The 26,277-nt window shown below is 47.9% G+C and overlaps 1 protein-coding gene across 1 annotated transcript in view; it reads left to right on the forward strand.

The window, feature by feature from the left end:
* Window positions 1-25,957, forward strand: part of LOC138447701 (volume-regulated anion channel subunit LRRC8E-like) — a 291,534-nt gene extending 265,577 nt beyond the window's left edge. The window contains exon 3 of the mRNA XM_069603990.1: window positions 21,496-25,957. Within this exon, the coding sequence (XP_069460091.1) occupies window positions 21,496-23,760 (2,265 nt within the window). The 3' untranslated portion in view covers window positions 23,761-25,957. The remainder of the gene's footprint in view (window positions 1-21,495) is intronic.
* The last annotated feature ends 320 nt before the right edge of the window (window positions 25,958-26,277 follow it).

Here is a 26,277-nt window from a genome sequence, read left to right on the forward strand (position 1 = left end):
TCAACCAGCTGATGTTATTACATCTGACATTTTTTTGACGCAGTTCACAAGATCCAAAAACACTTAGCTGGTTTAGATCTTGGGAAGGCTAATGAGACGGTCACATGGTGATCTACTTAAAGATGTTTTCTCTCTTCTTTTCAGCCTATCAAAGTAATGGTGGGTGCTTGTCACCCAGGGGAGTTGCTAGGTCTGGAAAAGACCCGGGGCTAAGCTGATGTCGGTACTGTTGGGACTGGGGGCTAGATAGTGTTTTGGCTGTAGCTCCTGAGATTCTATCCGGGGCTACAGCCAAAAGATCAGGGGCTATAGCCCCCTTAGCCCCCTCCTAGCAACGCCCCTATAATGTCACCCCTCTCGTCCGACTCATTGTCCCTGTCCTGCTATGATCGTCAGGATTCTTACATTGCACTGCACCCAACTTCCACCTCTCCACCAGGGTGCCCTGCCGCTGCCTTCCTGCAAACTTACTACCTAAACTTGCTACTTATCTCCAGGGTAGCATTCCCATGATGCCCTGCCCACCACTTCATGTGTTACCTGTAACTCACCTTTAAGCGCTCACCTTCTGCCTTTTGATGTTGATCGCTGTCGGCTAGCCTTGGACTACTTGGCCTTTCTACTGTAATTTCTGGACCACCAGCATTGGTTTTCTTGCTGCGCCTCTACCCATCTTTGTCTGCTGCTTTTTAGTGCCTTGCCTGAAACCATAGTGTGCTGCATTTTAGTGCTTTGTCTGAAAATCGAATCTGGGTGTGATTTATAGATCTGTGCCTTGACTGCCTTTATCGCTCATCTCCATCTTTTCCTGCCTGGCTGCTAGGCCACCTGTTGAGCTATTGGTGGTCTGTGCAGCCCCCTGTCTGTCTTCTCTCTCCTCCACTATTCCCACAGCGCACTCTTATTTACCCAACTCGATCACCTATCCTATCTCTTTCACAAACGGGGGTGTTGCTAGGTCTGCAAAAGATCAGGGGCTAAAATTGTCGGGACTGGTGGGATTCGGGGCTAGCTATAGCCTTTTGATTGTAGCCCCTGAGCTTCTTTCCGGGGCCACAGCCAAAAGACCTGGGCTATAGCCCCCTCAGCCCCCCCCCAGCAATGCCTCTGTTCACAAAGCCTTGAAGTAAAAAGTTTAAAATAGATCTATGGCCTCTAAGCCAGGCCTACCTATTGCTGACACCTACGTCAATACTACTTCCATGCAGACTATTACTCACATCCTCTTTCCTGTCCCTTCTCCTAACCTATGGACCTCCCATCTGGTCTCCACTCTCTCCCCTTTCTCCTCTTCACCCATTAATGGTGGCACTAGATGGGATGTACTCTGCATACTTCTCATCCTCGAGGTGCATCACAATGGCACTTTCATGACCTAAGGCTGTCAACCTACTCTCCTCCTCCTTAACCGGCACCTGTCCTCAACTACCTCCCTTCTCCTGCTACTCCCCCCTCCCTCCTTCCTCTCCACCACCACCAATGGGAGTACCACGCCACTGTACCCTCCTTGGAAAACTTTCAAAAGTGGTAACCCACTTAACTTAGCTACCCTGAATGCTTATTTTGCAGTCGAACGCTCTGACCTCTGTCACCTCTTTGAAAAATTTGACCTTGATATCCTCGCCCTCACTGAGATGTAGGTCAATGCCAGCTCCATCACTGCTCTTGACGCACACCTTCCTGAGGGCTACAAAATCCTCTCCAGAACCAACGGGCTGAGAGTGGCCTTCATTTTTCACGAGTGGGTCCTGACCACTATCAAACCTACTCAATCATACTGACTCACCTATAGGCTTGGGGGTGGGGGAGGGTCTCACCTACTCTCACCCTCGCTACCATCTACAGGCACCCTGGGCCTATATCTCGCTCTCTGAATGGGCCAACCTTGCCTCATTCTCTACCGTTTCTTCCCATCGCCTCCTCCTTGATGACTTCAACACTTGCTTCAACTCCCTTGAATCAGCCACGTAACAGTTCTGTGTCCTCAGTGACTCCCTCTCTCTCTATTCTTCCTTCTGGGCTGACCCACTCAGCCAGAAACTCTCTTGAGGCCCTCATCACTGGGGACATACCTATCTAATGGTCACCACTTCCCTCTCCTGACCACACACTCCTCCGGCTTGGGACCCCTTGTTCCTCTAGCTGAGTCACCCCCCAGCACGGACAGCCTCCTTCGCCGTCATTGGACCGTTGAAGCGATTGTCAGTCGCTGCCTTCGCCTGCACTTTCACTCCCTTCTACCACTGACTCTCCCTCTGATACTGTCCTTGCTAACCTGCACTTCTCCATCTCGAACACCCTCGATATCCTTGCCCATGTCACGAGGATCCACCTAAAACCTGCCTCCAAGCACAATGGCTGGTATGATTCCGATCTAGCATCCCTGAAATTTAAGTGCAGAGTTGCTGAAAGGAAGTGGAAGACCTCGGTTCTTCCTCTGACACATTGACCTGCTGCCTGCTCTAACGGCAGTGTTTCTAGTCTATTGCTCCAAGAAGAGGGCCCACATGTCTGGAGCCACTAGAAACACGGGTGAGCTCTTCAAAATCTGCAAGGAACTCACCAATCCAACTGCAGTCTCTACCTCTCCCCTTCCTTCCCAGGCTCTCTGCACCACATCCTGTCCGCGCACTCCTCCACCCCCATCTCCTCTCTTGCTCCCATGGCTCCCCTCCTTCCACCCCCCTCCCCCCCCGCACTCTCCTACCTTCTGCCCATAGCACCAGATGAGATCTCTAAGGTTTTCTACTCTTATGAAGGTCCACTCCAAACAGGTGCTTCCCTGTTCTTCCAGCCCCAGCTCTTGTTGACTTCTGTAAGCACTCCTTCGCCACAGGCTTTTTCCCTCTATCCCTCAAGCACTTCCTTGTGCACCCCCTCTTAAAGCCCTCTCGTGCCCTGTCTCCACTACACTCTTCCTGGCTAAACTCCTGGAGAAGTTTGTCCAGATCCCCCCTCCCCCACGCCCCCTATTGACCCTCCACACCTGTGCCCTGTTTTCCTACTACCCTCTCACTGCCCTCCCTTGGACCTCCATCCTGTGGGACTAAAAAAAAAATCTGTCATCTTAGTCTTCCCTCTGCAGCCTGAACAACGGATAAAGTTTAAGGCTCTGTCTGCTAGATGAGGCTTACTATAATCTCGTTCTTTTTTTTTTTTTGTCTTTATTTTTTATTGACCGGTTCTGTCCCCTCGGGAAGGGGAGTGTTGTGTGCTTTGCATCTGCAGGACTTCTTGTTTTGCCTTAATTCTGATTGGTAACACGGCATACCTGCGCATTTCAGTCCAGGCTGCTGATCTTTGGAGTTCCTTACCAACTGGCTCCTTACTGAACATAGTCTGGCATTAAGATGCAAATATAGACTTCCCTAGTCCCTCATTGGTGCCGTTTGTCCCCTGCGGTCTTGGGCAAGCTGGCCTTTGGAAGTTGATCGCTTGCGCGCTACATGTCTTCATGCCTTGATCTCTGGAGACATCAAGCTCTCAGGTCGCCAGTAATGCTGTCCCAGTGGATGTGTACCAGTAACCATGCAAAGCTGGCATCCCAGTGCTGACCCGTAGAGAGGCGGCCTCTTATGGCATGCCGTCTCGGACTCGGCCAAAGGTACTGAAGAACCAGTGGAAAGCCTAAGCGTGGATTGCATGTTCTGCCGTGTTGTACAATAAGAAAGCAAGTGGAAATGGCCTGTTGTGTTTTTTTAAATTGGGAGATATTGGCCTATCGAATGCATATGTATGTTTGAAGCACCAAACAAATGACTATTATGTACATCGGCTGTCAAAAGTTGCAATGGTGTGGCAGGTCCGTGAGGTCATTGTACTTGGTCTGTGTGTAGCGCACACACTCTGGTCACTAGCTTCGTTCATGATTATTGGGAGATTATTTAAGATGGGCAGGGGGGCGTTCTCTGCAGTAGGGAGTGCTACCGGTATGGAGTCTCAATGCTGTCTGGGAAAGGATAGATTTTTGGCATAACGGTGCACTGATTGGCTTTGCCCGAATGGAGAGTGGGCAAGTTTTCTACACTTTGTGCCAGAGCACAAGCCCTTTTCTCTACCTCGTTTCCTTCCTTGCATGGCAGGACTCCCTCGAGCTGCCTGTGGGGTTTTGCTGTGCCTGCTCGAAATTCTGAAAGCCTTTATTTCTTCTAAACCACTCGCTTAAGATGGCCGCCGCCTCCCCTCCGCTTATCATGCAATAGCCCTCGGAATTCTGCAGATGGTGGCCTAATGTACCTCAGTAAATCTGATATGTGTTCAGTGAGGCAATTGCAATGGAGTATTTATCAGTTAGGGTGGCTTTCTTTTGTTCCTTGTGTTGTGGCCAACCTTCATGGGTGACTTTGTTTCTTTGAGCTTGGGTTCGGCTTCCAAGCCATCTGGTGTTTGAGGCAATTGTTTGTGGCGAGTATTTAGCTTGTCATTTTGGCTTTCCCAAGTCTAATAAAGAACTTTGGATTCGGAGTGTAAACCGGAAATGTTTACAGTGGTCGTGGACATTTCCTGTTAGTGGATCTCCGACCTCAAGTTTCCCTTCATGTTTAATAATCGAGGGTGCGTTTTGTAGTGTTTGTTTCCTGTGGTAGATTTCCATAATACGATCCTCGAAGTGGATTGCGGGACCAGAAAACTGGAGAAAATCCTGCTACAAACTCCAGGGAAAATCATGGCTCAGGACCTGCTTAATTTAGAAACCTAATACCCATTTTAGAGTGACTGATGAGATCGTTTGGGTGCAATTGTGATCAAAATGCCTTGCGGGACAGCAGTAACTGGTATCTAAAATGGCAGCAGATGGCAAGGATGGCTTCAATTGTCGCTGGACGCTGGTCCCAGGCTCACTTTGCCATGGTTGTCAACATGATCCATTCCAAACAGTAGGTGCTTGACCTGTTCTGTTTTTTCCTTTGGATTCTGGGGCTTGTAGTTCTGCTTTTCCCATTATAAAACTCGGACTACAAGTCCCAGAATGCAAAGAAAAATATGCATCTACAGATTGGAATGGATCATGTTGGCAACTATGCTTTGGTGGCGTGCTCTGAATGTTCCCTGCAATGCCAAACCCATGAATCTCTCCTTATCGGACCCTAGGGTTGGAGAAAGGCCCCAAAGTTCTCCTACTGCACGAGTTGCTTTGCGAGTAGCCTCCTTGCTCCAATCGTGGCCCAGTAACACAATATTACATTCATCATGCACGAATGGAGAGTACAGAGTATTTTTAATCTTGGGTTGTATTGTCAGATGGAATTGTTTCTTTGCCAAATTTGCAGTAGATTTGTTGAACGATTTCCAGTCTGACAAATTAAGAGGCGGTGGTGGAATGTGGTGCAGGGGGTAAAAAGGAAGTGGCACTCTAAGGGCTCAAAATGCCCATTACCCTGCTTAGTGGGACAGGTAGTGTCTCAACTCAAGCCTTATTTATTTTTTTTAATTCCACCTGGGTTTCAATGATAGATTTTATTGTTCTCAACCATGGAAAGTCCATGTCATGCAGCTTGCCATCTGGTTGCGGCCGGGTACCCACGGAAGCCTGCCGTCCTGTTGCGTCCGCCACCCTGGGCCGACCTGCCGTCCTGTTGCTGCCTGCACCCTTGGCCGACCTGCCGTCCTAGTGCGGCCGGTACCCTGGGCCGACCTGCCATCCTGTTGCGGCCGGTACCCGGTACCCTGGGCAGCCTGCCGTGCTTTGCTGCCTGTATCCTGGGGGCAGCCTGCCGTCCTTTTGGGGCCAGTACCCTAGTGTCCTGTTGGGGCCGGTACTCTGGGCAGCCGGCCATCCTGTCGGAGCCGGTAACCTTGGCAGCTGGCCGTCCTGTTGGGGCCGGTACCCTTGGCAGCTGACCCTCCTGTTGGGGCCGGTACTCTGGGCAGCCGGCCGTCCTGTCGGGGCCGGTTCCCTGGGCAGCTTGTCTGCCGTCCTTTTGTGGCCGGTACCCTGGGCAGCCTGCCGTGCTTTGCTGCCTGTTGTGGCCGGTGCCCTGGACAGCCTGCCGTGCTTTGCTGCCAGTATCCTGGGGGCAGCCTGCCGTCCTGTCGGGGCCAGTACCCTGGGCAGTTTGCCGTTCCCTGTGTCCATGTTTGGCTCCAGGTCAGCCTGAATTGCAGGGTTTTTAATAGGCGCCCTTGCGTGCGAAAGCTCAATGACTGCTTTCATGGCTGAGACGCCAGTTGCAACTGTAAACCAAGGGTCTACATACACCACGTGGCAGCCATTCTAAAGCGAGGGCAGTTACATGTGGGCATTGGCGCCGCTCCATGAAGGCTTCTGAATCCCATTATGGCCAGACAGAGTGACTGGGAAAGGTCAAACGGCAAAACACGTGGGCACTGGCAGACTGAGCGACGCAAGTATGCAAGTAAATGCAGAATGAATGGAGGTTATCCACTGTGTCATCGCAGCACAAATCTGGAGATCTGTATTATTCAAGGAAAATACTTAAGTTACACAGACTTTAAGGTGAGAACTTGCAACAAAACGCATGAAATTCAGCTGAAGCCACCTCAACTTCGCGCCCCCTGTTGCGCAGCCTATGACCACATCACAAATTACTTTCCAACAGTCCCTGGCACTAGGTGGGGGTGTTGCTAGGTTTGTAAAGGATCCAACGCTATGCTAATGTCGGGACTCTGGGCTAGCTAGCCTTTTGGTTGAAGCCCCTGAGCTTCTATCTGGGGCTACAATCAAAAGATCAGGGGCTATAGCCAGTGGCGTAGACTGGGTAGGGCCTGAGTGGGCAAGACCCACCCAAAATCTGTAAATGCCCATTGAGCAGCGTTGTGTTGGCATTTACTGATGTTGATATCACTGTGGTGGGCCCAACTACATTAGCTCCAGGCCCCATTCTGGCTAGTCAATCCTGGCTATGCCTCTGGCTATAGCCCACTCGGGGAGGCCCCCCCCTAGCGAGGCCTCTGGCACTAAGCATGGCCTTCAGCCATGGTCCCTGTGCATGGCCAAATATATTTTATCACATTAATGGACCCTGGCCACGGCCTTCAGCTTTGCACTAAACACTAATAGGCCACCAACCATAGTCTTTAGCTTTCACCTGTGACTGCGCCTCCAGCCGTGCCCACTGTATAGCCTACCATGTAAATGGGTCACTAGCCATGGCCTTTGAGATGGGATCTTAACCCTAAGAAGCTAGAAATTGAGAGATTTCATCCCAGGACGAATGAGCGTGAAGAGAAGTAAAAGCTAATGCCAGGGCACTAATACGACGCTCTGGCACATGTCTGGTTTTGAAAAAGGCTTTCTAGGCCGAAGCACGTGTTAACCTATAGACATGAACAACATTAAATATACACTTGGCGCATTCATTAAGAGTGTCTTCCTGTCTAATGCATTAAATGGGAGGATGGGGAAATCTCCATTGACACTTTAAACTTGGTTCATGATTCGAAGATGAATAATGACAATAGTAAAATGATGCAGTAAGGGCATCCCATTATACCCCACGTTCATAATCTAATTTACATAATTGGTGCTCGTTTTTAATTTTATAGGCCGGTTTGTCTGGGTCCAGAGGACCTTGTTTACACAGTCGATCAGAGGTGATAACCTCCTCAGGACGTTCTCCAGTAAACCAGGTGTGCCCACTGGAGTCATGATGATCACCGGATGTTTTAATCCATGTCACCCAATTTTGATTTCCATATCCACTGTCCCTTTCACCAAAATGTCATTCTCATAGATGTTTTAGAGTTGTGGTGTGAGGGGAATTTGGTGACACTCCCCAAAGGCCTTTTTGGAATGGAGGGTGGCTTGGGATCCAGTGTCCACCAGAGCTGTAAATTCACACTGATGCTGCACCCTGACTGGTGCATAAAATCAGCCTTTTTCTTCTCCAGGGTGCAAAGAAAGTGTGAGTTATTTGCCAGCGCAGTAAGTCATTTTCTTAATATTGAACTCCGATACTGTGTGATCTTGGGCAATTTTCGAGTTCGGTAATCTGTAAGAAAAATTTTACAACTACAAATGGGCAGAGGTGGGGAGTCCTCTTTCTCCCCAGATTCGTTGCTGTCCCCTTTACCCGGAGGCAGTTCTCAGAACCTGTTTGGGGGAAGGACACCTCAGTTTCTGCCTTGTCTGGCTCATATTTCTGGGGTTGAATAGGGTCTTGTTCTGGTTCGGGTTCCAGTATTATCCTGTCCACTCAGGGTCTTTTGGGACTCATTATTCTTTGGGAAGGATTCCCCCGTTTCTGAAAGAGGTTTGCTTACCTGAATCCTCCGGAGACTCGCCTCCTTCAAAGGGGATAACCCGGAGTTCCTCCGTAAAGTGGGTTTTTCTTTGGTCTCTGCTACTCACCCTTTGGGTTCTAACTTTCTGGGGGTAGAAGAGTCTGTTTCAGAGCTTTCTAGGGGCTCTTTCTTGGTGATAAAGGAAGCTTAGTCTAGTGCTTGGCATCTCCCCTCCATCCGGGCCACCTCCTCAGGAACCTGTGGTTTGTCAGACGTTTCCTCCAATCATTTCCCCACTGGGGCATTAGTGCTGAGTGTTGGGGAATTCAGGGAAGCAGGGTGAAGTTGAGGGTTGAACAGAGCCCTCGGCATTCACCCCAGGTCATTGGTCAGTTGCTGGGCCTGTTGCTCCAGCTGCAAGACCTTTTGTGGGTTGTAGGCAGGCCTCTAGTCCTGCCTCTGCTGCTCCCAAAAACGGTAAGTGTTCCATCTCCTGAAATAGCTCGGGTACTGAAAATTTCCACCATAATTCTCCATCCTGAATCTCTCTTCTGTCTAGAACTGAGGAGAGGAGGATTATTTTGCAAGTTCTGGTTCGGGGGATATCTGGGGGGAAGAAGTTCAGGTTGGGAGGTGGAGTGATACTTCTATCCTGAGTCAAGTTTCCTGGGGCAGTACTTGCCTCATTGTTTGCCCCCCTTGTCCCCCCAGCCAGGGGAGTGTATATACATACCCCAGAATTGGCTTGGTACCCTTGTAACTAGGGCTTACATAGGTGGCAGTGTTTGAGGGCTCATTGTTCTGTGTCCCTGCCATACTACCATTCTGTTTGGCCGGGGTGGTGCGTCCCTTCTGTCTTTTATTTTGCTTGTTGGCAGGAGGGTTATTTTTACGGCCCCCCCCCGTCTCGAGGTCCGAGGGAGCCACCTTTGCAGCAGCGGGCGGGTTAGATGTCTTCAGTTTGTTTTTATTCCCAGTGGGCATCTAGACCTCTTAGATCCTGGTGGCTAGTTCAATTACCCAAGCCAGGGTCCTGTGTTCATGGAAATTGCATATCAGCTGAGTTTTGTATTTGGGGAACTCAAGGAAATAAGTGGTCACGAACTCCCTACTATGTTTGTTCACTCGCCGGGATATCTGAGCAAATGCATGCGTTAGCCCCTGCACAAACTGCCTACGCACCTGATCCTCCCCACCGAATACTTGCCATTCTTGTGGTATGGGGTCAGGAAGCTTGTTGTGGCCTTGATCTGTCTTATTGGGTTTTCACAAAACCCCTTGCTCTGTTTCCCTGTCTTTCTTCTGCACCGGAGTCCATTCGCCTTCTGACTCGGAGCTGCTACTGGTGCTCCATCCCATGCCTATCTTCTAGGCGCTCGTTATCTCTTCAAGACTGGCAATGTCTCCCAGAACTACTGGGTCTGGACTCCTCTTGCCTGTGCCGCTGTGAATCCTCCACTGTAGTCCCTTTTTGGCACAGGATGGAATACAGTCTCCTCATGCCTCCTTCCAGGGAGTCTGGGGAATCACCCCCCTCCCCCCTACCTTCCCCTGAATTTACAGAGGTTTTTGGAATGCCTTTCCTAGGCTATGGGTCTGGCTTTAGCTTTTCTCCTTCAGCGAAGTAAGGTGGTCTTTGTAGTCTCATCGTTGGCCATCTAGCTCCCTGACTTTCTCATCATAGGAGTTTTCATGGTCTGAAGTACTTAACAGTATTCCTTTTAGTCGCTGGCCCGGCCCCCTTCCCTTCTGTATTGTAGAGGTAAGTACTCATCGGGATCAGATGAGGATTGTCCTATCAGTTGGGCTGCTAAACCTGGGTAAGTACAACTGCCTCATGTTCCCCTGTTCTTGATCAGTGGCATGCATGAGGTCTGTTCCCATTTGTTCCTGGGAGGTTGCAAATGATTGGGCAGAGCCCCCCCATGGGATAGGCACCTCACCTCGAGGAGTGGGCCTTGTCCCATGCCCTGATTGGTCAGGGTGCCTCAGAGCCTGTTTGTATTTCCTAACTTCAATTAATTTTTCATTTTCTGTCCAGATTTTCTTCTGGTAACCAGAGAGCCTAACCTTTATCTCTTACACTGATGTTTTGCTGGCATAAAGTATGCTTCTTTGCCCCATCAATCTATTCCTCCTTTGCCTGTACCTCTTACTGGAGAGCATCTTTTTCCTGGGCATCTCTATCATGGGCTGTCTGAGCTGGGTCATATTCTGCGCACCTCAAATGCTAGAGGCTCTGTATTTTCTTCCCTCACTTTGGCGAGTTCCTAAAACTGTTTCTGTATCAATCTTCAATTGTTTTACTTTTTGTAACACGGCGCGATTGTCCAGCTATTTTATATTAATTGTTTTTTTATAACTCGCTTAATACCAGAATTTCTAAGCGCGGATCCGGGATTTGAACCTCCCTTGCTCTGCGTGGTCTTGCTTCCAAGACAAGCACGCTGGCCCTGTGCTATCCTCCGTTTAGAGGATCAGCTTTCTTTTTCTTTCACCAGTTGCTTTTTCTGTTTTAAAACCATTAAATCTTGGTGCAACTGATCAAATTCATTCTGGGAGCCCACCCCATTAATAATTAACTGGCTTATTCTCATATTGATTTGCTTGGAGGCCCCCATTTCATCCAGCAATGCACTACAATGAACAGTCTGTTCATGAAATTTACCTTGAATGTAGGTCAGTTTCTGCACACTCCCTATAGGTGTGCTGGAGTGTAGCAAACTGTTTCACGCTCTGCATTGGCTTGCAAATGGGGTATTAACTCATTTTTTTGCAGTTCTGAGACTTTCATGTTTCACCTCCAAAATGTGGTTCTGTTGCCATTTCTCATTCTTGTTCACATGAGTGCTGAGCCTTTTTAGGGCCTCAGTTTGACTAAATACATTGGTATTTTATTTACAACCGCTCATCAGCTAATTGCAAATATGAATGAGCCGTCAGTGTTTGGGTCATGTAAAATGGCTCTAGTGCTTTGTGCAACCTCCCACCTTCAAGACAAATGTCAATTCCTTCTGATGTAATCTCTTGTATCCTTTTAGCTTGCCAGTTCCCCTCCTCCACCTCTGCCCACACTCCACGAATGAACAGTTTGGTGACGCGATGTTTCCAGGCGTCATCTACTTCAAAAGCACCTAGTTTAAAAAGTGCCTTTTGCAGCTGTGTACCTTTCTTCACAGTAACACAAATGCTGTGTGCTCTATTCCTACGAGCTTTCCACAATCCATGCCAAATCAAAACGACCCAATCCTAATTTTACACCTATACACCTCCCTGAAACTTGGGCTCAAGTCATCGCAGCACTTTAACAAAGCAAAGATGACCTCAATGCAATTACATCAGAATGTATAGTCTGTCACAATGCACTTGTCATGAGTCCAAAATAGGCAGCCAAATCCCGGCACCAACCCCCAATTAGTAACTGTTTATTGAGAGGCTACCCTCAACACGGAGTTACTCCCCTCACCAATCTAGATGTGTCACAACAAACTGTTTAATGGGTTTTGTTCAGCCTGCTTGGAACTCGGGTACTGAGCAGAGCTTCACTTGTAGGGGAGAAACAGGATTCTAGCCAGCACTTCACTCAACTGGATCCCGCAGCACTTCTCGCTCTCTATGGCTCCAGTGAAGACTCTGAGCCTGTGCTTTCTAGTCTCAGGGATTCTGGAATGTCTGCCGATCTGGCAGCAGTTTGAGCCAACAGCTCCTTCTCCCTCTCCAGTTGGTCGATCTAGGCGTTGGAGTGCTGTGAAGAAAAAGGAGATGGAGGTGCCACAGAATCCTGTCCCGACAAATAACTAGACAACATGATGACTTGGAAGAAATGCCTGGCATAGTGATATTTATGCTCTCTTGCTGAAGGGTTCACAAGATGTGAGTGAGGTGAAGTTTTCCCCGACTGAGCTGACTTCAAAGGTCAACCACCTGGCGTCTTCAGCTGGAAAGGTGGAGTCTGATAATACAGCTTTGGTTACAGAAGTGGCAGGAAGCTACAGGACCTACAAAGATGTGAGGTCTGAAGTTTCAAACCTTAAGAAAAGGAATGAGCCTTGAGCTGGAAAGAAGAAATCGTAGCCTTCGCCTGCTGGGACTACTGGAAGATGCTGAATTAGATAAAGATCTGATTTTCCGGGTCTTGGTGGTTCTAGCAGATGTACTGGGAAAGAAGATTGCGAGTCCTGATCTGGATTCCTGCTACAGAGCTGGCAAGGTTATGACTGATAAACCAAGACAGATTATTCGGGCGCTCACTAAAGTAAGTGTCAAGGAAAGGATCCTAAAGGCTTCAAAGGATGAAAGGAAACTAATGTATGGTGGACACCTGCTGTCCATTTTCCCAGACTACCCAAAGGACATTCCTGCCGGTCCGGAAAGAACGGTGGTGGTAAAACCGCTGCCACCGTTCTTTCCGGACTGGCTGATTGAGAGTCCTGCAGGTGGGCGGTGTTTCCATAGTACCCATCCCCATGGAGTCCTATCGGACTCCATGGGAATGAGGACTTACAGAATTCTGCCTCTGGAATTCCCAGGTCACCGGGGTCGTAATTCCGGGAATCACGGAGGCGGAATGGTAATACGAGTCCGGCGGTAACCTGCCTGTTTTTCCAGCTCGTTACCGCCGGACTCGTAATGCGGTCCATTGTGGAGAAAAGGAAGGCTCCCAAAGAAGCAAAGGCGTTGGTATTGGAGAAGAATTTCAAAGCGATGTTCGTGAAACCAGCAGTTCTGAAGGTTTATATGGACAGAGGCGCGAGATCCACATTTGACGCTGCCGCAGCTGAACTTTGGCTGACAAATGCAGGAAAATCAAGGATCGATCAAGATTAACTTTGTGGGTTTTTGCTGTTTGCATAATAAATCGTTCAGGTGTGGATCAGTGAATAATATGCAATATGTTACTATCTAGATTTAATAGGAAGACTTAATATGAACTTTTTAGGTGCAATTGTGTTTTAACAGTTATGCATTAATTATTTACAGTTAACTGCTAGAGAGAATTTCGTAACAAGCACGGGATGAAATTGCTGTGTGAACGTGGGAGTGAATCACGTGGGGTGTGTAGGGCCTTTCCTCTAATAAGAAATGGTACAGAGATGCGGAAGACGGCAGTATGGGTTATGTGGAAGCAGAATTGCAGGAATAACTGGCTGATACAGATGTAATAGGCCAGCATGGATGTTGGTGCGGGAGGGATGGAGTGAGGCGTTGCAGCGGGCCCCCGTAAGGTGAGTGAACAGTACGCGCTACAAATTAGACTATATAGCGTGAGTCTGGCGGGGGGCCACTGGTCGGGTTGTGAGAATGTTTCTCTTGCATTTGAGGCTATGGGTTATATAGGGAGACCTCTCTGGACAGGACCATAGTGCGAGGCTGTATCTGGCTTGCGGGTTCTCATCCCTCCCTCAGGTTTCAGAGTACCCAAATGGATTACATGCTGCCTTTTCTGGCCGCCACTCTCTGTGTGGAGATACGTTGGATTTTCACCTTAAGTTTATTCGTGCCTTCATGGGTACAATCTTGGAAAATATCTTTTTTAAGGTGAGTTTTAGCAGGGAAGCAGCCTTGTGGAAGGGAAGCCATGTTCTATTCTGTGATATGATGGCCACGATTTCATGATTGAGGGCAATCTGCGGTAATTCCTGAACCACATTGGGAATTCCCACACTCCACTGGGCTACTCCAATTCAATTAGCACTTAATGGCTTTGATGCCCTAGAGTTTAGTGCGCCCTTCAAGGAAAAATGAAAATGTATATTTTTTTTCACATGATGATCTGGTTGAGCCAGACGCTTGTCGCCCGTGGCTACTGTCATCACCCTCACAAACGCGCTTCCTTTGACAACAGTTAACTGTTTCTTATGCATAATGTGACTAATGGCCAGATGACGACTATGGTCATTGTAGTACGTGGAATGATGCCATACAGGCTAACCGTGTAGCTGCCAACTCCTGTAATTGCAGGAAGGGGAATGATGTGTGAAATTGAATGGGCACACCAACAGAAAGTCCAATAGGTGACTAGTAGAGTATTCACGTCCACCCTGGGGGCGGGGAATCATAAACCGGTGTGATCATTTTAAGTGCCAAGTTGTTACTGATTGCACAGCTATCTTCTGTTAGTGTGGTGTAAATCATTTAGTTGTGTACTTTTTAAGCACTGTGGGGCTCACAAACCATTAACACTCAGAGCTGGAGAGTGTGTGTTGGCTAGCAAAGGTACGCTGAAGGTTTGAGAATCAATATGGGCTGGTTAGGCAGGTTAATTAAAACCTTGTTCTACTATTTGAATGCAAAGTGGAAATGACTAATTGGATTAGAATTGATGGGGAGATAGGGGTCTGGTTTTCTAATTATTGGGAGAACGGGAGTGTGCTACCTTAGGTTCGGCAATACCAAGTTGTGTTAGTGTGTGGGTTAAGTGTTGGTTTGCAACAACAAAAAAAGGTAGCAGGTGCCCCTCTCTAGAAAGAACATGGCATGATGAGCTGTTATGTGGTTTTACCCACTGAGCGTCCGCAGCCACCTCACTGATGAGTCCCAGCAAGGCACAAACACGTGTCTGGGGGGTTGCTGTTGGTACTCTTGTTCAAACAAGGTTTGCCTGGCATTTGGTGCTGGATTGCCCCTGTGGGCGGAGACAAAGACTGATACGCAAATGGTTATTCCTCCTTTGTGAAAAGTACAGTGAGCAAAAAGCAATGGCTGCGGACTCTTTCAGTGGGTAAAAACCACTTTTGAGAGAGGGGTGCCTGCTACCTTCTTGCTTAACTGCGAGTATGTGGTGTGTTCATGTTCCTTCACAGAGTGGGGTTCATTTAATACTGCTATGGTAAATGCAGTTAAAGGTTGCATAAAGGTGGTCTCTTGGAATGTGAATGGAGCAAAGCGTGCAAACAAGAGGATTTTGGATGGTCTGAATGAGCCGGGGACAGTTCTAGCACTAATACACGAGACTCATTTAGTTGAAACAGAAGCTGAAAAGATTAAACAAGTTTGGGTGGGCAAGGTATTTTGTTCACCATTTGTCAAGTTCAAGAGGGGTTTGTACATTAGTGCAGAAAAACCTACTGTCTGAAATTGCATGTAAAAGGGACAATGATGGAAGAATTTTATGTGTCGCAATGAGAATACAAAATGTAATGTACAGTTATGCACCAAACGGAGGCAATGGCACTTTCATTGTAAATCTGGCACAGTTTCTGTAGAATTTAGGGCAGACATACATTGCAATGGGGGAGATGTCAGTGTTGCTTTGAACGTATTAAATGATAGGAGCGATGGTACCTTATTTCTGAAACCGAGGAAAAGCGCGAGTACTTGGTCAATCTAAAGGATGTGTTCAAGCTGCAAGATGCCTGGAGACTAGATCACCCACAAGGAAAGGGCTACACATTTCATTCTGGTCGACATAAAACATATTCCTGCATAGATATGATTCTAACACCTGGTTTGTGTGCACAGAATTATAAAAAGGGTGATATTGATACAGTTTTGATTACTGATCAGGCACCAGTGTCTGAGGTGTCGTTATCTTTCGCTATGCCTAAAACAAACCTGTGGGAAATGAATGTGACCCTGCTTGACGATGCAGAGACATTAGACAAAATGGTAAAAGAAGCAAACCTTTTTGTAGGAAAGAATTGGTCAGAGGAGTCGTCAGTGGAGTCTGTCTGGGAGGCCTTTAAATGCCATATGAGGATTGGCCTATCGAGTAAGAAGAAAAGGATGAGGGAGGAAGAGTCAAAGGAACGGAGTGAAGAAATGAATCAAATGGAAATGCAAATGAGTTGCTCTGCTAGTCTGTCGGTGGATCTAAAAGCTGCTTTGGGGCTTAAAAACAAATTAGAGGAAATAGTCGGGGAGAAAACAGGCAGCCATTCAGGACAAGATGCAACTACTATGAAGAGGGTGAAAAGTGTGATAGTCTATTGGCACATAAACTAAGCATTATGGACAATGGCAAATAGATCTGAGCAATTGACGGAATGTCTGGTGTGCCTACATATGAACAGAAAGATAAATAAAGTTCAGAGAATATTATAAGAAGCTATATACTACAGAGGTGAAGATGGATGGAAACCATATTGGAGATTACATTGAGAGATGCAACTTAAAGAGAATCGAGCATAAAAGCGATTAAAATTGGATACAGATCTGACTGTGGATGATCTGAAGGGAGCAGTGCCTCAACTAAATGTAGGGAAATGTCCAGCTTGTTTGCCAGCTGAGTTGTATACGGAGACGCCGCACATTGTTTTTGAGCTGATGCTGGCTATGTTAAACTCATGAAAGAGAAAAGGTCTCCTTCCAGCGAGCACTAGACATGCAAGTATTTGATTTGAACTGGGGCTTCCAACCCAGCCCTTTAAGACAAGGTAGCAATACTTTGAGATGGATGGAGATGCAGAATATACTTAAACATCAATAATCCAACTGACTCAGGGAGTTGGCAAAGTGCATCTGTTTTAATATCAATTATCTAAAACCGGGAGTACAACGAGCATCAACAACTCTTCACACTCAATGTATTTCATAAAAAACTAACATTTATAGTTAAAACTCATCGTCATTGATGTCAACCTACATTGCAGACTACAAAAACTTACTTGGGAAGGGGATAGGCTTACAGGGAACATCTAGGTATACGTTCCATACTTGTCAGGGAAGGTGATTGGGTTTCTAACATCAGGTGGGGCAACTAAGCCCTTCTCTAGTGCTCTTTCCACCTGCATCTTGACTGACCTAATCTGCCTCTTGGGTGAACTGAGTTAGGTTTGGATGTGAGGGCTTGGGGCATTGATGCGTCATGAGGAGACTCCATGACAGTACAGAGCATGCTCCAGCAGTAGACCCGCATGACGGGGCCTGCATTCTGTGAATGAAACAAGTGATCAGCGGTAACTCATGGGTACATATTGCACTCCATCTCGATGGAAGGCGACTGTATCCCTCCAAGGCACGGAGACCCACCCACCCGCACACATCTGCAATCACCCACTACTTGATCTCATATCGAACATCACCTCTGCCACTAGATTACAGCTATGCCTTGGGAGGATAGCTCAGGGGTAACGCGTTAGTCTTGGAAGCAAGATGGCGCAAAGCAACACAGGTCCGTGCTTAGAAACCTCTGGATATGAAGCATGTTATAAATAACCCATTACAATTACGTCCCACAATAAAAATGTGGGCTAGCTGGACACGTTTGTTTCCTTGACTTGGATACCCTCTCGACAGCCTCCACAGCATCCATCCACAAGCCAGTTCTACATGGGACGCTAGCAGGGACTTAGCCACCCCTACCTACTCCTTACTGGGTAAAAAGCACACAGGCATGCTAAACTTCTCTGACCAATCTCTCATACCTTGGACTTGGGTCCTCCAAGGGCATTCATCTACAATGCTTTAAGGCAATACAATGGAATTAGACTCTATACAAATGCCCATTACATTACATTTCCTCTCATACTGCCAGTTCTGCTTCATGAATGCTGAGGGAACAGTGTTTGTCTAAGATGGGAGTTAAGTTTAGATGGCCTTGTGATTGATGCTGTTCCCTTAAAATCTAGGACTACACTAAGTATGTTCAACTCAGCCCTTCATCTGGAAACATCTAATGAAGCCTGTAGTTATCAATCTACCTGCCAGTGCATACAAACCATGCTGCACCTGTGCATGCAGCCACAGCAACCTCGCAGGAGCCGCCCGCTTCCCAAAAGCAATGGGTCATTGGGTGGGGATGGAAGGCAAATGATCTGAGTTGTCACAGAATGTAGGATCAAAAAACGATTTTAAACCAAAGTGTCTGTTTTAATAAAGCTTGTGAGCAAGCCCCTGTGGCTGTAGTAAAGGTGAATCCCAGAGTGAATGCTTCCTCTTAGCTGAGTATGTATGTTAGAGGGAGCTGGGTGTGTAAGGAACTGTTTACATAGTTAACTACCAGCCTCTATATTGGGGCTCGGACTGGCCTAAAGAGCAATAGGCCCATGGCCGAACCAAAAACACAATGTGTGCGTGTAGGGCACTATTTTGGCCAGTTTGAGTGACTTCACTATGCGGCCAGTAGTTTTGACCAGTGTTGCAGAATAAATATTCTTACAAATGCACAGCCTGCATCACATTTTATCAGAAAACTCCTCCTTGGGTTCAATTCAAACAGTTTCACAAAATGAATAGCCATTTGCAATTGTGGGCCACGTTTTCATTGGTGCCCGAAACAATTTTATGGCCCAGTACGACCCTGCCTGTATTAGGGTTGCCAGATAACTCCATGTCATGAGGGACTCCCTACTCCATTCCTGGGCTTTACTCTTACTTTAGTCATTTTTATTCAATTGAAACCCTCCAACTTCCAGCAGGAAGTTGAAGTGAAAGCCTAGGACTGGACGTATTGTCCCTCCTGGCATGGAGTCATCTGGCAACCCTACTCTAGAACACGGTTTCATGACCGTTCATGGTCAGGATGGATTTCTCCTGGAAGTAGAAACAGTCTGTCTCAGTTCTGTGGCGTCTTGCTTCCTGAGACCCTCTATATATGATTGGTGAACCCCAGGCCCTTTGGGCTCTTCGCTAGTCCTGGCAAAGGTAATCCCTCTTAGGCTATGGTCACTGACTTGACTTGCCAGGAAGTCTAATGCTTCCCTGAGGGTCCTGGGGTCACTGACAGGTTGTAATGATGGCCCCCACCAGTACATGGGGAGGAGGGCATGAGTGAGGGGTAAGTGGGTAGGGGGGGTTACATTTCATGCATAGAGCTGCTTGCTGGGTCAGATCTATCGCAAGTCCTCTTACTGTCTCTGATTTCGCCAGAGCCCACCATAGGCTCGGCCCTCCCAGGAGTTCAATAGCAAATCACAGGCTCTGCATCTCTGGACATGTTCTCGACTTCGGTTTACAGTGACTGTGTCCAACATCCCACAAAGCCTTCACGCTGGAGATTTTTACAGTACTCGTTGGTGTGGTTCCTCAAGGGAAGCCTCCTGTTTGACTTGGAATCACTGGGCAAGTCTTATGGTACTCGGGCTGGGGCTTGCCAGTCCCACCAGATATGGCTCCTGGTTAGCTAGTCTCCCTGGTAGGGCCCAATCCTAAAGCCCAGTCTTTACACAGAAGTCATCAATGCTTAAAACTACACTCATCCTGGTAACATGGCGTCTCCCAAACTTGCAAGCCACTGATTTTGCATTCCTTGCCACAGCACTCTGTCCCTCTTAACATGGGCAGTTCTCCCTTTTGGCTATATTCCCTACCTCTACCACCTTGCTCTGTAGACCTCCCTATTTCCCGCCCGCAACAGTCTCCTTCGATCGCTTTCTTCCACTTTCTGGTCTTGCCCTTCTCCAAGATCTTCCTCTCCCTCCTGCAGCCTTGCTCCTGCTTGCTCACCCTCCCTTCACGCTGCCTCCCTATCCATAAACTCTCTCGCTCCCCCACCCCCAACCCCACTCAGTTTTATACCCAGCACCCACGTGCAGTTGAAGCAATGATGGAGCAAGTGGGCAAACCTGTGTGGACTCATGTGTGGCTTTTGGATTTGCAGCATGTGTTGAGCCTGCCCGCAATAAATTATCTTTTTTAGGCAGGGAATCGGTGAGCGGCTTAGGATGCCTCAGCCTGATTTGGATTCTGGTGGCCCTGTCATGGCTGCCGCCTCATCCCGCCGTGGCTCTCTCCACTATGCTTGTTATCCTCCGTTAAAGCTTCTGTGACCTCGTTTCTGCGGCCCATGCGCAAATGGGTACGCTGGAGCTCTGTCCGTTCCACGAAACCGTGATCTTAGACCTACTTTTCTCCTTTTTGTGTCTTTACACCGGCAGAAGCCACAAACTGCGTTCATGTCTGAAAGGAATTGCTTAAACACCCTTCCAATTTATTACACATCTGCTTCGGCTGATTGCACAGTGAGGAGAGGGTAGAGGTTAAAGGGCTGCATAAGGAAGGGGAATGATGCAGCGTATGGAGGTTAAAGTGTGTCTTGTGTGGAGGGTTTGGCATGCAAGGAAGACCGACCTGCTCAACGGAAACATTGGCAAGAAGGTGGGCTCGGCTCGTATTTTCCAGGTCAATGGTTTGAAGTCGAGCTGTCCACTTGACCGAGCACCATCTGGGCCACTCCCCCTCAACCCCCTTGGATCACTCCCACTCGACCCCCTTAGCAAAAATAAGATCAGTTACACAGAGTATCCCTGGAAAAGTTTGCTTCATTGCCATGTCCGCGTTCCTTGTGTTCATGCAACTTTGTGAATCTTCATTAGAGGCATGTATTTATATTTTTGGGAATGTTGTACCCCTGGCGTTATTGTGGTGGTTTTATGATTTAGTGTTGCTGTTCTTACTACCGCACGCCTGTCCTTTGGTCATTTCCATGGTCTTGAAGGCATTGCAACAGATCTGCCACTCGGCTTGAAGATTTGTTAAATGTTAAAGGTATTTGTACCGCGCACCGTCACCAATGGAATTGGTCCCCAGGTGCTCAGGCGGATCTGTAAACGAGAAAGGTGGGATGGGTTAGTAAGGTGAAGGAGGGAGTAGGATAGTGAGAGGAGTGGTGTTTTGTTGGCAGCATCAACTCTGTATACACCAGGTGCTGAGCTTTGGTGCGGGTATCTGATCGGAGTCAGTCCGTGTGTGCTGCTGTTCCGGTTTATGTGTTGTTGCAGTGTTGTGAAGTGCGTGCGGCTTGTTGTGCGAGAGATGGTTGTGAGAGTTTTTTGAGTGAGATAAGTATGCAGAGTTTGAGCTTATATTGGTTAGTGGGTTACCTGACCTTTACCATGCTAACATTCACAGCTCTGTCCGAGTGCGGCACCTGTCGGCCTCCACATTCCCATCCAGACGCGGCGCAGGCCAACGCCCAGGACTCCATCCAGGCGTGGTCATGCCAACACTCACTCCCACCCAGACGCGGCGCAGGCCAATGTCCAGAGACCTGTCCAGTTGTGGGCATGCTAACATTCACAACTCCATCTGAGCGCAGGCCAACGCCCAGGACTCCATCCAGGCGTGGTCATGCCAACACTCACACTCCCACCCAGATGCGGCGCAGGCCAGTGTCCAGAGACCCGTCCATTTGTGGGCATGCTAACATTCACAACTCCATCCGAGCGCCACACAGGCCGTCATTCACAACTCTAGGTGTGGCACATGTTAGCATTCACGTTTCTTCTAAGTGCGGGCATGTTATCCTTTAATCGATCCTATCCAGATTTGTGATGTACAGTTTGTGTGCCTAATGCATTTAATGATGTAAGGATTATATGTAAATAAAAATTTGTATTCACAATCTTTTTTTCTTTTTCTCTCGGACTGTAGGTGACGCAAGACAAAATTATCTGCCTCCCTAACCACGTCTCGGCAGATGTTGTTTCGGATATTAACTGTGAAGAGTTTGCCCAGCGGGCAGTGGATGTCTCTAATCGAACCTCAACGAAGGCAGAGGCACGGGAAATGAACGGGCTGAAGAACAACCTGGACCTGCAGCAGTACAGCTTTATCAACCAGATGTGCTATGAGACCGCCCTGCACTGGTATGCCAAGTACTTCCCCTACCTGGTGGTCATTCACACCTTGATCTTCATGATCTGTGGCAACTTCTGGTTCAAATTCCCAGGGACCAGCTCAAAGATAGAGCATTTCATCTCCATCCTTGGCAAGTGCTTTGATTCACCCTGGACAACCCGGGCGCTCTCCGAAGTGTCTGGGGAAAACCAGGAGAAGGTCAACCAAATGGACCTTGAGAAGGACTTCAAACCAGGCAACCTCGATGAGACGATTGAGTCCAGCCCCATCAAATCTCCCACTGTTGCCCCAATCCCTGATAAAATTGTTGCCGAGTCCTCCACATCTAGCCTGCTGGACAAAAAGGAGGGCGAGCAAGCCAAGGCCCTGTTCGAGAAAGTGAAGAAGTTCCGCATCCATGTGGAGGAGGGTGACATCCTCTACTCCATGTACATGAGGCAGACCTTTCTGAAGGCTTTCAAGTTTGGCCTGATCACCATCTACAATGCGGTTCTGGTAGGGAACATCCATTTCATTGTGCCTTGTAATATCAAAATGGAAGACATGACCGGATACGACAGCTTCTGCTGCAATCATACCAAAGCCCATCTCTTCTCCAAGTTGTCCATAACGTACATTTGCTTCCTGGGAATATATGGCCTAACCTGTGTCTATACTCTCTACTGGCTCTTCCACCGGCCACTGAAGGAATACTCGTTTAAGTATGTTAGGGAGGAGACCGGGATCAGTGATATCCCTGATGTAAAGAATGACTTTGCCTTCATGTTGCATCTGATTGACCAGTACGACTCTCTGTACTCCAAGCGTTTTGCTGTTTTCTTGTCTGAAGTCAGTGAGAATAAGCTAATGCAGCTCAACTTGAACCATGAGTGGACAGTGGAAAAGCTCCAACAGAAACTACAGAAGAACCCACAGAACCGTCTGGAACTTCACCTTTTCAAGCTCTCGGGTCTCCCAGAAACCATCTTTGAAGTCACTGAAATAGAGGCTCTGAAGCTGGAGATGATTCGCGATGTTACAATCCCACCTTTGATCTCCAAACTAGTGAGTCTAGAAGAGCTAGACTTGTATAATTGTCCAGTGAAGCTCCAGTATGCGTCCTTGACTTATCTGAGGGAACACCTCAAAGTGGTCCGGGTGAAGTTTGATGACATCAAGGAGATCCCTCTGTGGATTTACAATCTTCGAAGCCTTGAAGAGCTTCACCTAATGGGATTTCTATCACAAGATCTCTCAAAAACAGTGTCTCTTGAAAGTCTTCGGGAGTTAAAGAATCTCAAGGTGCTCGCCCTGAAAAGCAACCTGTCCAAAATTCCACCTACCATCACGGACGTGGGGACACATCTCCAGAAGCTTTGTGTACAAAATGATGGCACAAAGCTGGTTACCATGAACAACCTAAAGAAGTTGATTGCTCTCCGTGAACTAGAGCTTATTCACTGCGATCTGGACCGTATCCCCCATGCAGTCTTTAGCTTGACCAATCTCCAAGAGCTGGACCTGAAGGAGAACAATCTCCACACAATAGAAGAGATTCTTAGTTTCCAGCACTGCCGAAAGTTGACCTGCCTTAAGCTCTGGTTCAACCACATAGCCTATATCCCAGACCATATCCGGAAACTCAAGGGGTTGGAACAACTTTACCTGAACCGCAACAAGATTGTGGTCCTCCCTCCTCAGCTTTTCCTTTGCAACAAACTCAGGCACTTGGACTTGTCCAACAATGAAATCCGTGAAGTGCCACCAGAGGTAGGCATCCTCCAGAACCTCCAGTATTTTGCCATCACTGCCAATTGTGTTGAAGTGCTACCCAATGAACTCTTCTTCTGCCGGAAGCTCAAAACTTTGAAGGTGGGGCACAACAAGATTGGCGCTCTACCATCGCGGGTGGGCAACCTGACCTTTCTGACCAAGCTGGAGCTTAAAGGGAACCCCCTTGAGGTACTGCCATTGGAGATCAGCGAGTGCATTTCCCTGAAGCGCAGTGGCCTCATCGTTGAGGCCACATTGTTTGACTTGCTACCTTCTGAAACTCGCCAACAAATGAGCGATGAATGAAGGGAAATGGAATGGACTGCCTACCCAAAGATTTTAAAGAGTTTCCCATCAACCAAAATTGAGGGAAATCCATTGCACTCTAAGCTGGGAAATGTTCTCTTCGAAGGATCCCGCATCTCAGTGTTACAGCATTTCTGTTTACAATGGCCCGGTTTGAAAATACCCGGCCGCAGATGGAAACATGAAATTGGAAATTATTTATTTCTGAACAATTTGTTTTGAATAGCTGTTGAAAAACTGACCAGTTTTGTGCCTTTTACTGGTGCAGACATTTAGGGTTACCATACATGGCAGAGCCTGTTTCAGAGACTAGCTCGTTCGACAAGTTGATAACACTGCCATTTTTCAGGGGTGTGGGGAGGGGAATGTTGGTTACACATGAAGTAGCTGATCCTGAAGACTGTATGCGGGAGCTCCTAGAAGAACATGGGGTGGAGGGGGGAGAGTCCTTGGCCTGATTACTACTTTCCTTCCGAACCCTTACGACTGTAACACAGTAAGAATAGTCGCTGTGATGCCAATATGGCCGCATCCATGCCAGTGCTAGCTCTGGGGTTTTCACCAGAGGTAGGATTCTGGAAGTGAGCTAGCCATCGGTATGGCTGCTGAGGGCAGGACTGGCCAGTGCAGGCTGCAGAAAGGACAGGTGTGTGTTGGGCTAAAGCAGATACTTGGGGCGAGAGCTTGGAGAAGGAGGCCTCAGGCTGGGAAGTGAGAAAGGGTCATGACTTGGAAAGTGATGATATCCCTCCAGTAAGGTTGACTGGAACCCATGCCGGCCATGGAGAACTTCAGGTAGTTTTTAGTTTTTATACTTCTGTCAATTTTAACAATAGGGCCGGTTAGGTGGTAGCCCAAGCTTGGTAAGGCAAGGTATGCAGACCATTTTCAAAAGGTTTCGCAGTATTCCCCCCTCACCGACGCAAGCGTCAGACAGAAGCTACTGTGCAAATATGGGTGAACTTTCCCTCCAAGTGCCTTCCAAATACAATACAATGCTGCAGAAGAGTGTTGGACAGACCCTGCTGTGACATGAAGTTCAGTGTATGCCCACATAGTAGGTCAGTGCTTCATTAATAATTAACTCCTGGGTATGCACCGTCAGCCATGGCAGACGATCCTGCAGCAGAGCAGGGTCACGTGCAGTATGCATGCCCTGAAACGTCCGGGGCACTTCCCCAAACATTAGTGCATGGAAATGCTGGGTGGGCCTCGTCACGGTGGCAAATGATAGCCGTAAATCTGGTTGCCCACCACCACTGGTTCTGCCTGGCCCATTTACACACCTTCTTTATAGTGTCTTCTACAGATCACGCTTGCATATAAGCTTGCATGTGCTCTGCTGGACATGTGCTGCTACTCCTCGCTTGATCTGTCCATGCTTGGTAGTGCATGGGGCCAGCGAATGATGGATACCCTTGCATGCTCCTGAGTTTTCTCGCATGCACACGTACCTGGTAGTGGGGTCTTTCCATCTGTTCCTTGCCCCTTTCGTTCTGCAAGACCTGGCCTGCAGGGATGAAACTGGATCCCCAGCCTTGCATTCCACCACCACTGCAATCCCCCAAACAACCCTGGACCCTGCAGAAATGTGCAGATCCAAAGAGATTCCTATACCAAACGCAAAATAACCAGGTGGGAGAGGCACCCTCTCCTCGAGTCCTTTTCTAGATCAGACGCTAGTCCAGGGCTGCCAGCAGGAGAGGCTCTTAACCATCATTGCTGCGAATGCTCCTGCTTTGGAGGGAGTTTCACTGATCTGTTGCTCGTGGTCCGCTGTCTTCACAATGGCAGTGATTCACAATGCATTGTGGGAGGTCAGCAGTCTGGGATACGGCAGTATTCCAGGAGGCCAGGTAGATAACCCCTGGATTGCCTAGATGTTGGAACTGTGCTTTCGAGGCCATCGCGTACAATGAGGGTGGGTGTAAGGCCACTCCCTCTGACTCTTGCCCAATAGGAGACTGCGATGGCATCAGATGGTTCTCTGCATTGGTGCAATATTAATCTCCTTCCACTACCTAAGATGGTTAAGAGTGCCACGATGTCTTAAAAAATGGACAGATGTTGAGGTGGTTTGTGGCATGTATTCTGGATGCCATCTTGTTTGCTTGGTCCACCTGTACTGGAAATGTTGGACCTGCCAAAGAGATCATGTTTTTTTTTATTTATTAAATAAAAATAAGTTCTGACTGTTTATTTTTGTCTGTATGTGGGCACGCATCTAGTTCTGTAATTGGTTTAACTTGCAAGGTTTACGTAAATTTACATATGGAGGTAGCAAGCAGTCCAAGAGGTTCCAGGCTCTGACCAACTTTGCATGCTGTGGAAGCCATATTTCCCTTCGTAGTTCTCCTAAGGAACTGGACAACTCCTAGCGGGTTACTTGTTGCATCCGTCGGATAATGTAGTGCACTGTCCTATGCTACAAAACGCAGTAAAACAGCCAAAATAAGGATTTAAGGCAACGTCTAGTGCCAAATTCAAATTGCCAAACCATTTAAAACCAATAATCCG

This window comes from Ambystoma mexicanum, chromosome 3q, assembly GCF_040938575.1.
Source record: "Ambystoma mexicanum isolate Mex_15411 chromosome 3q, UKY_AmexF1_1, whole genome shotgun sequence".
Classification (NCBI taxonomy): domain Eukaryota; kingdom Metazoa; phylum Chordata; class Amphibia; order Caudata; family Ambystomatidae; genus Ambystoma; species Ambystoma mexicanum.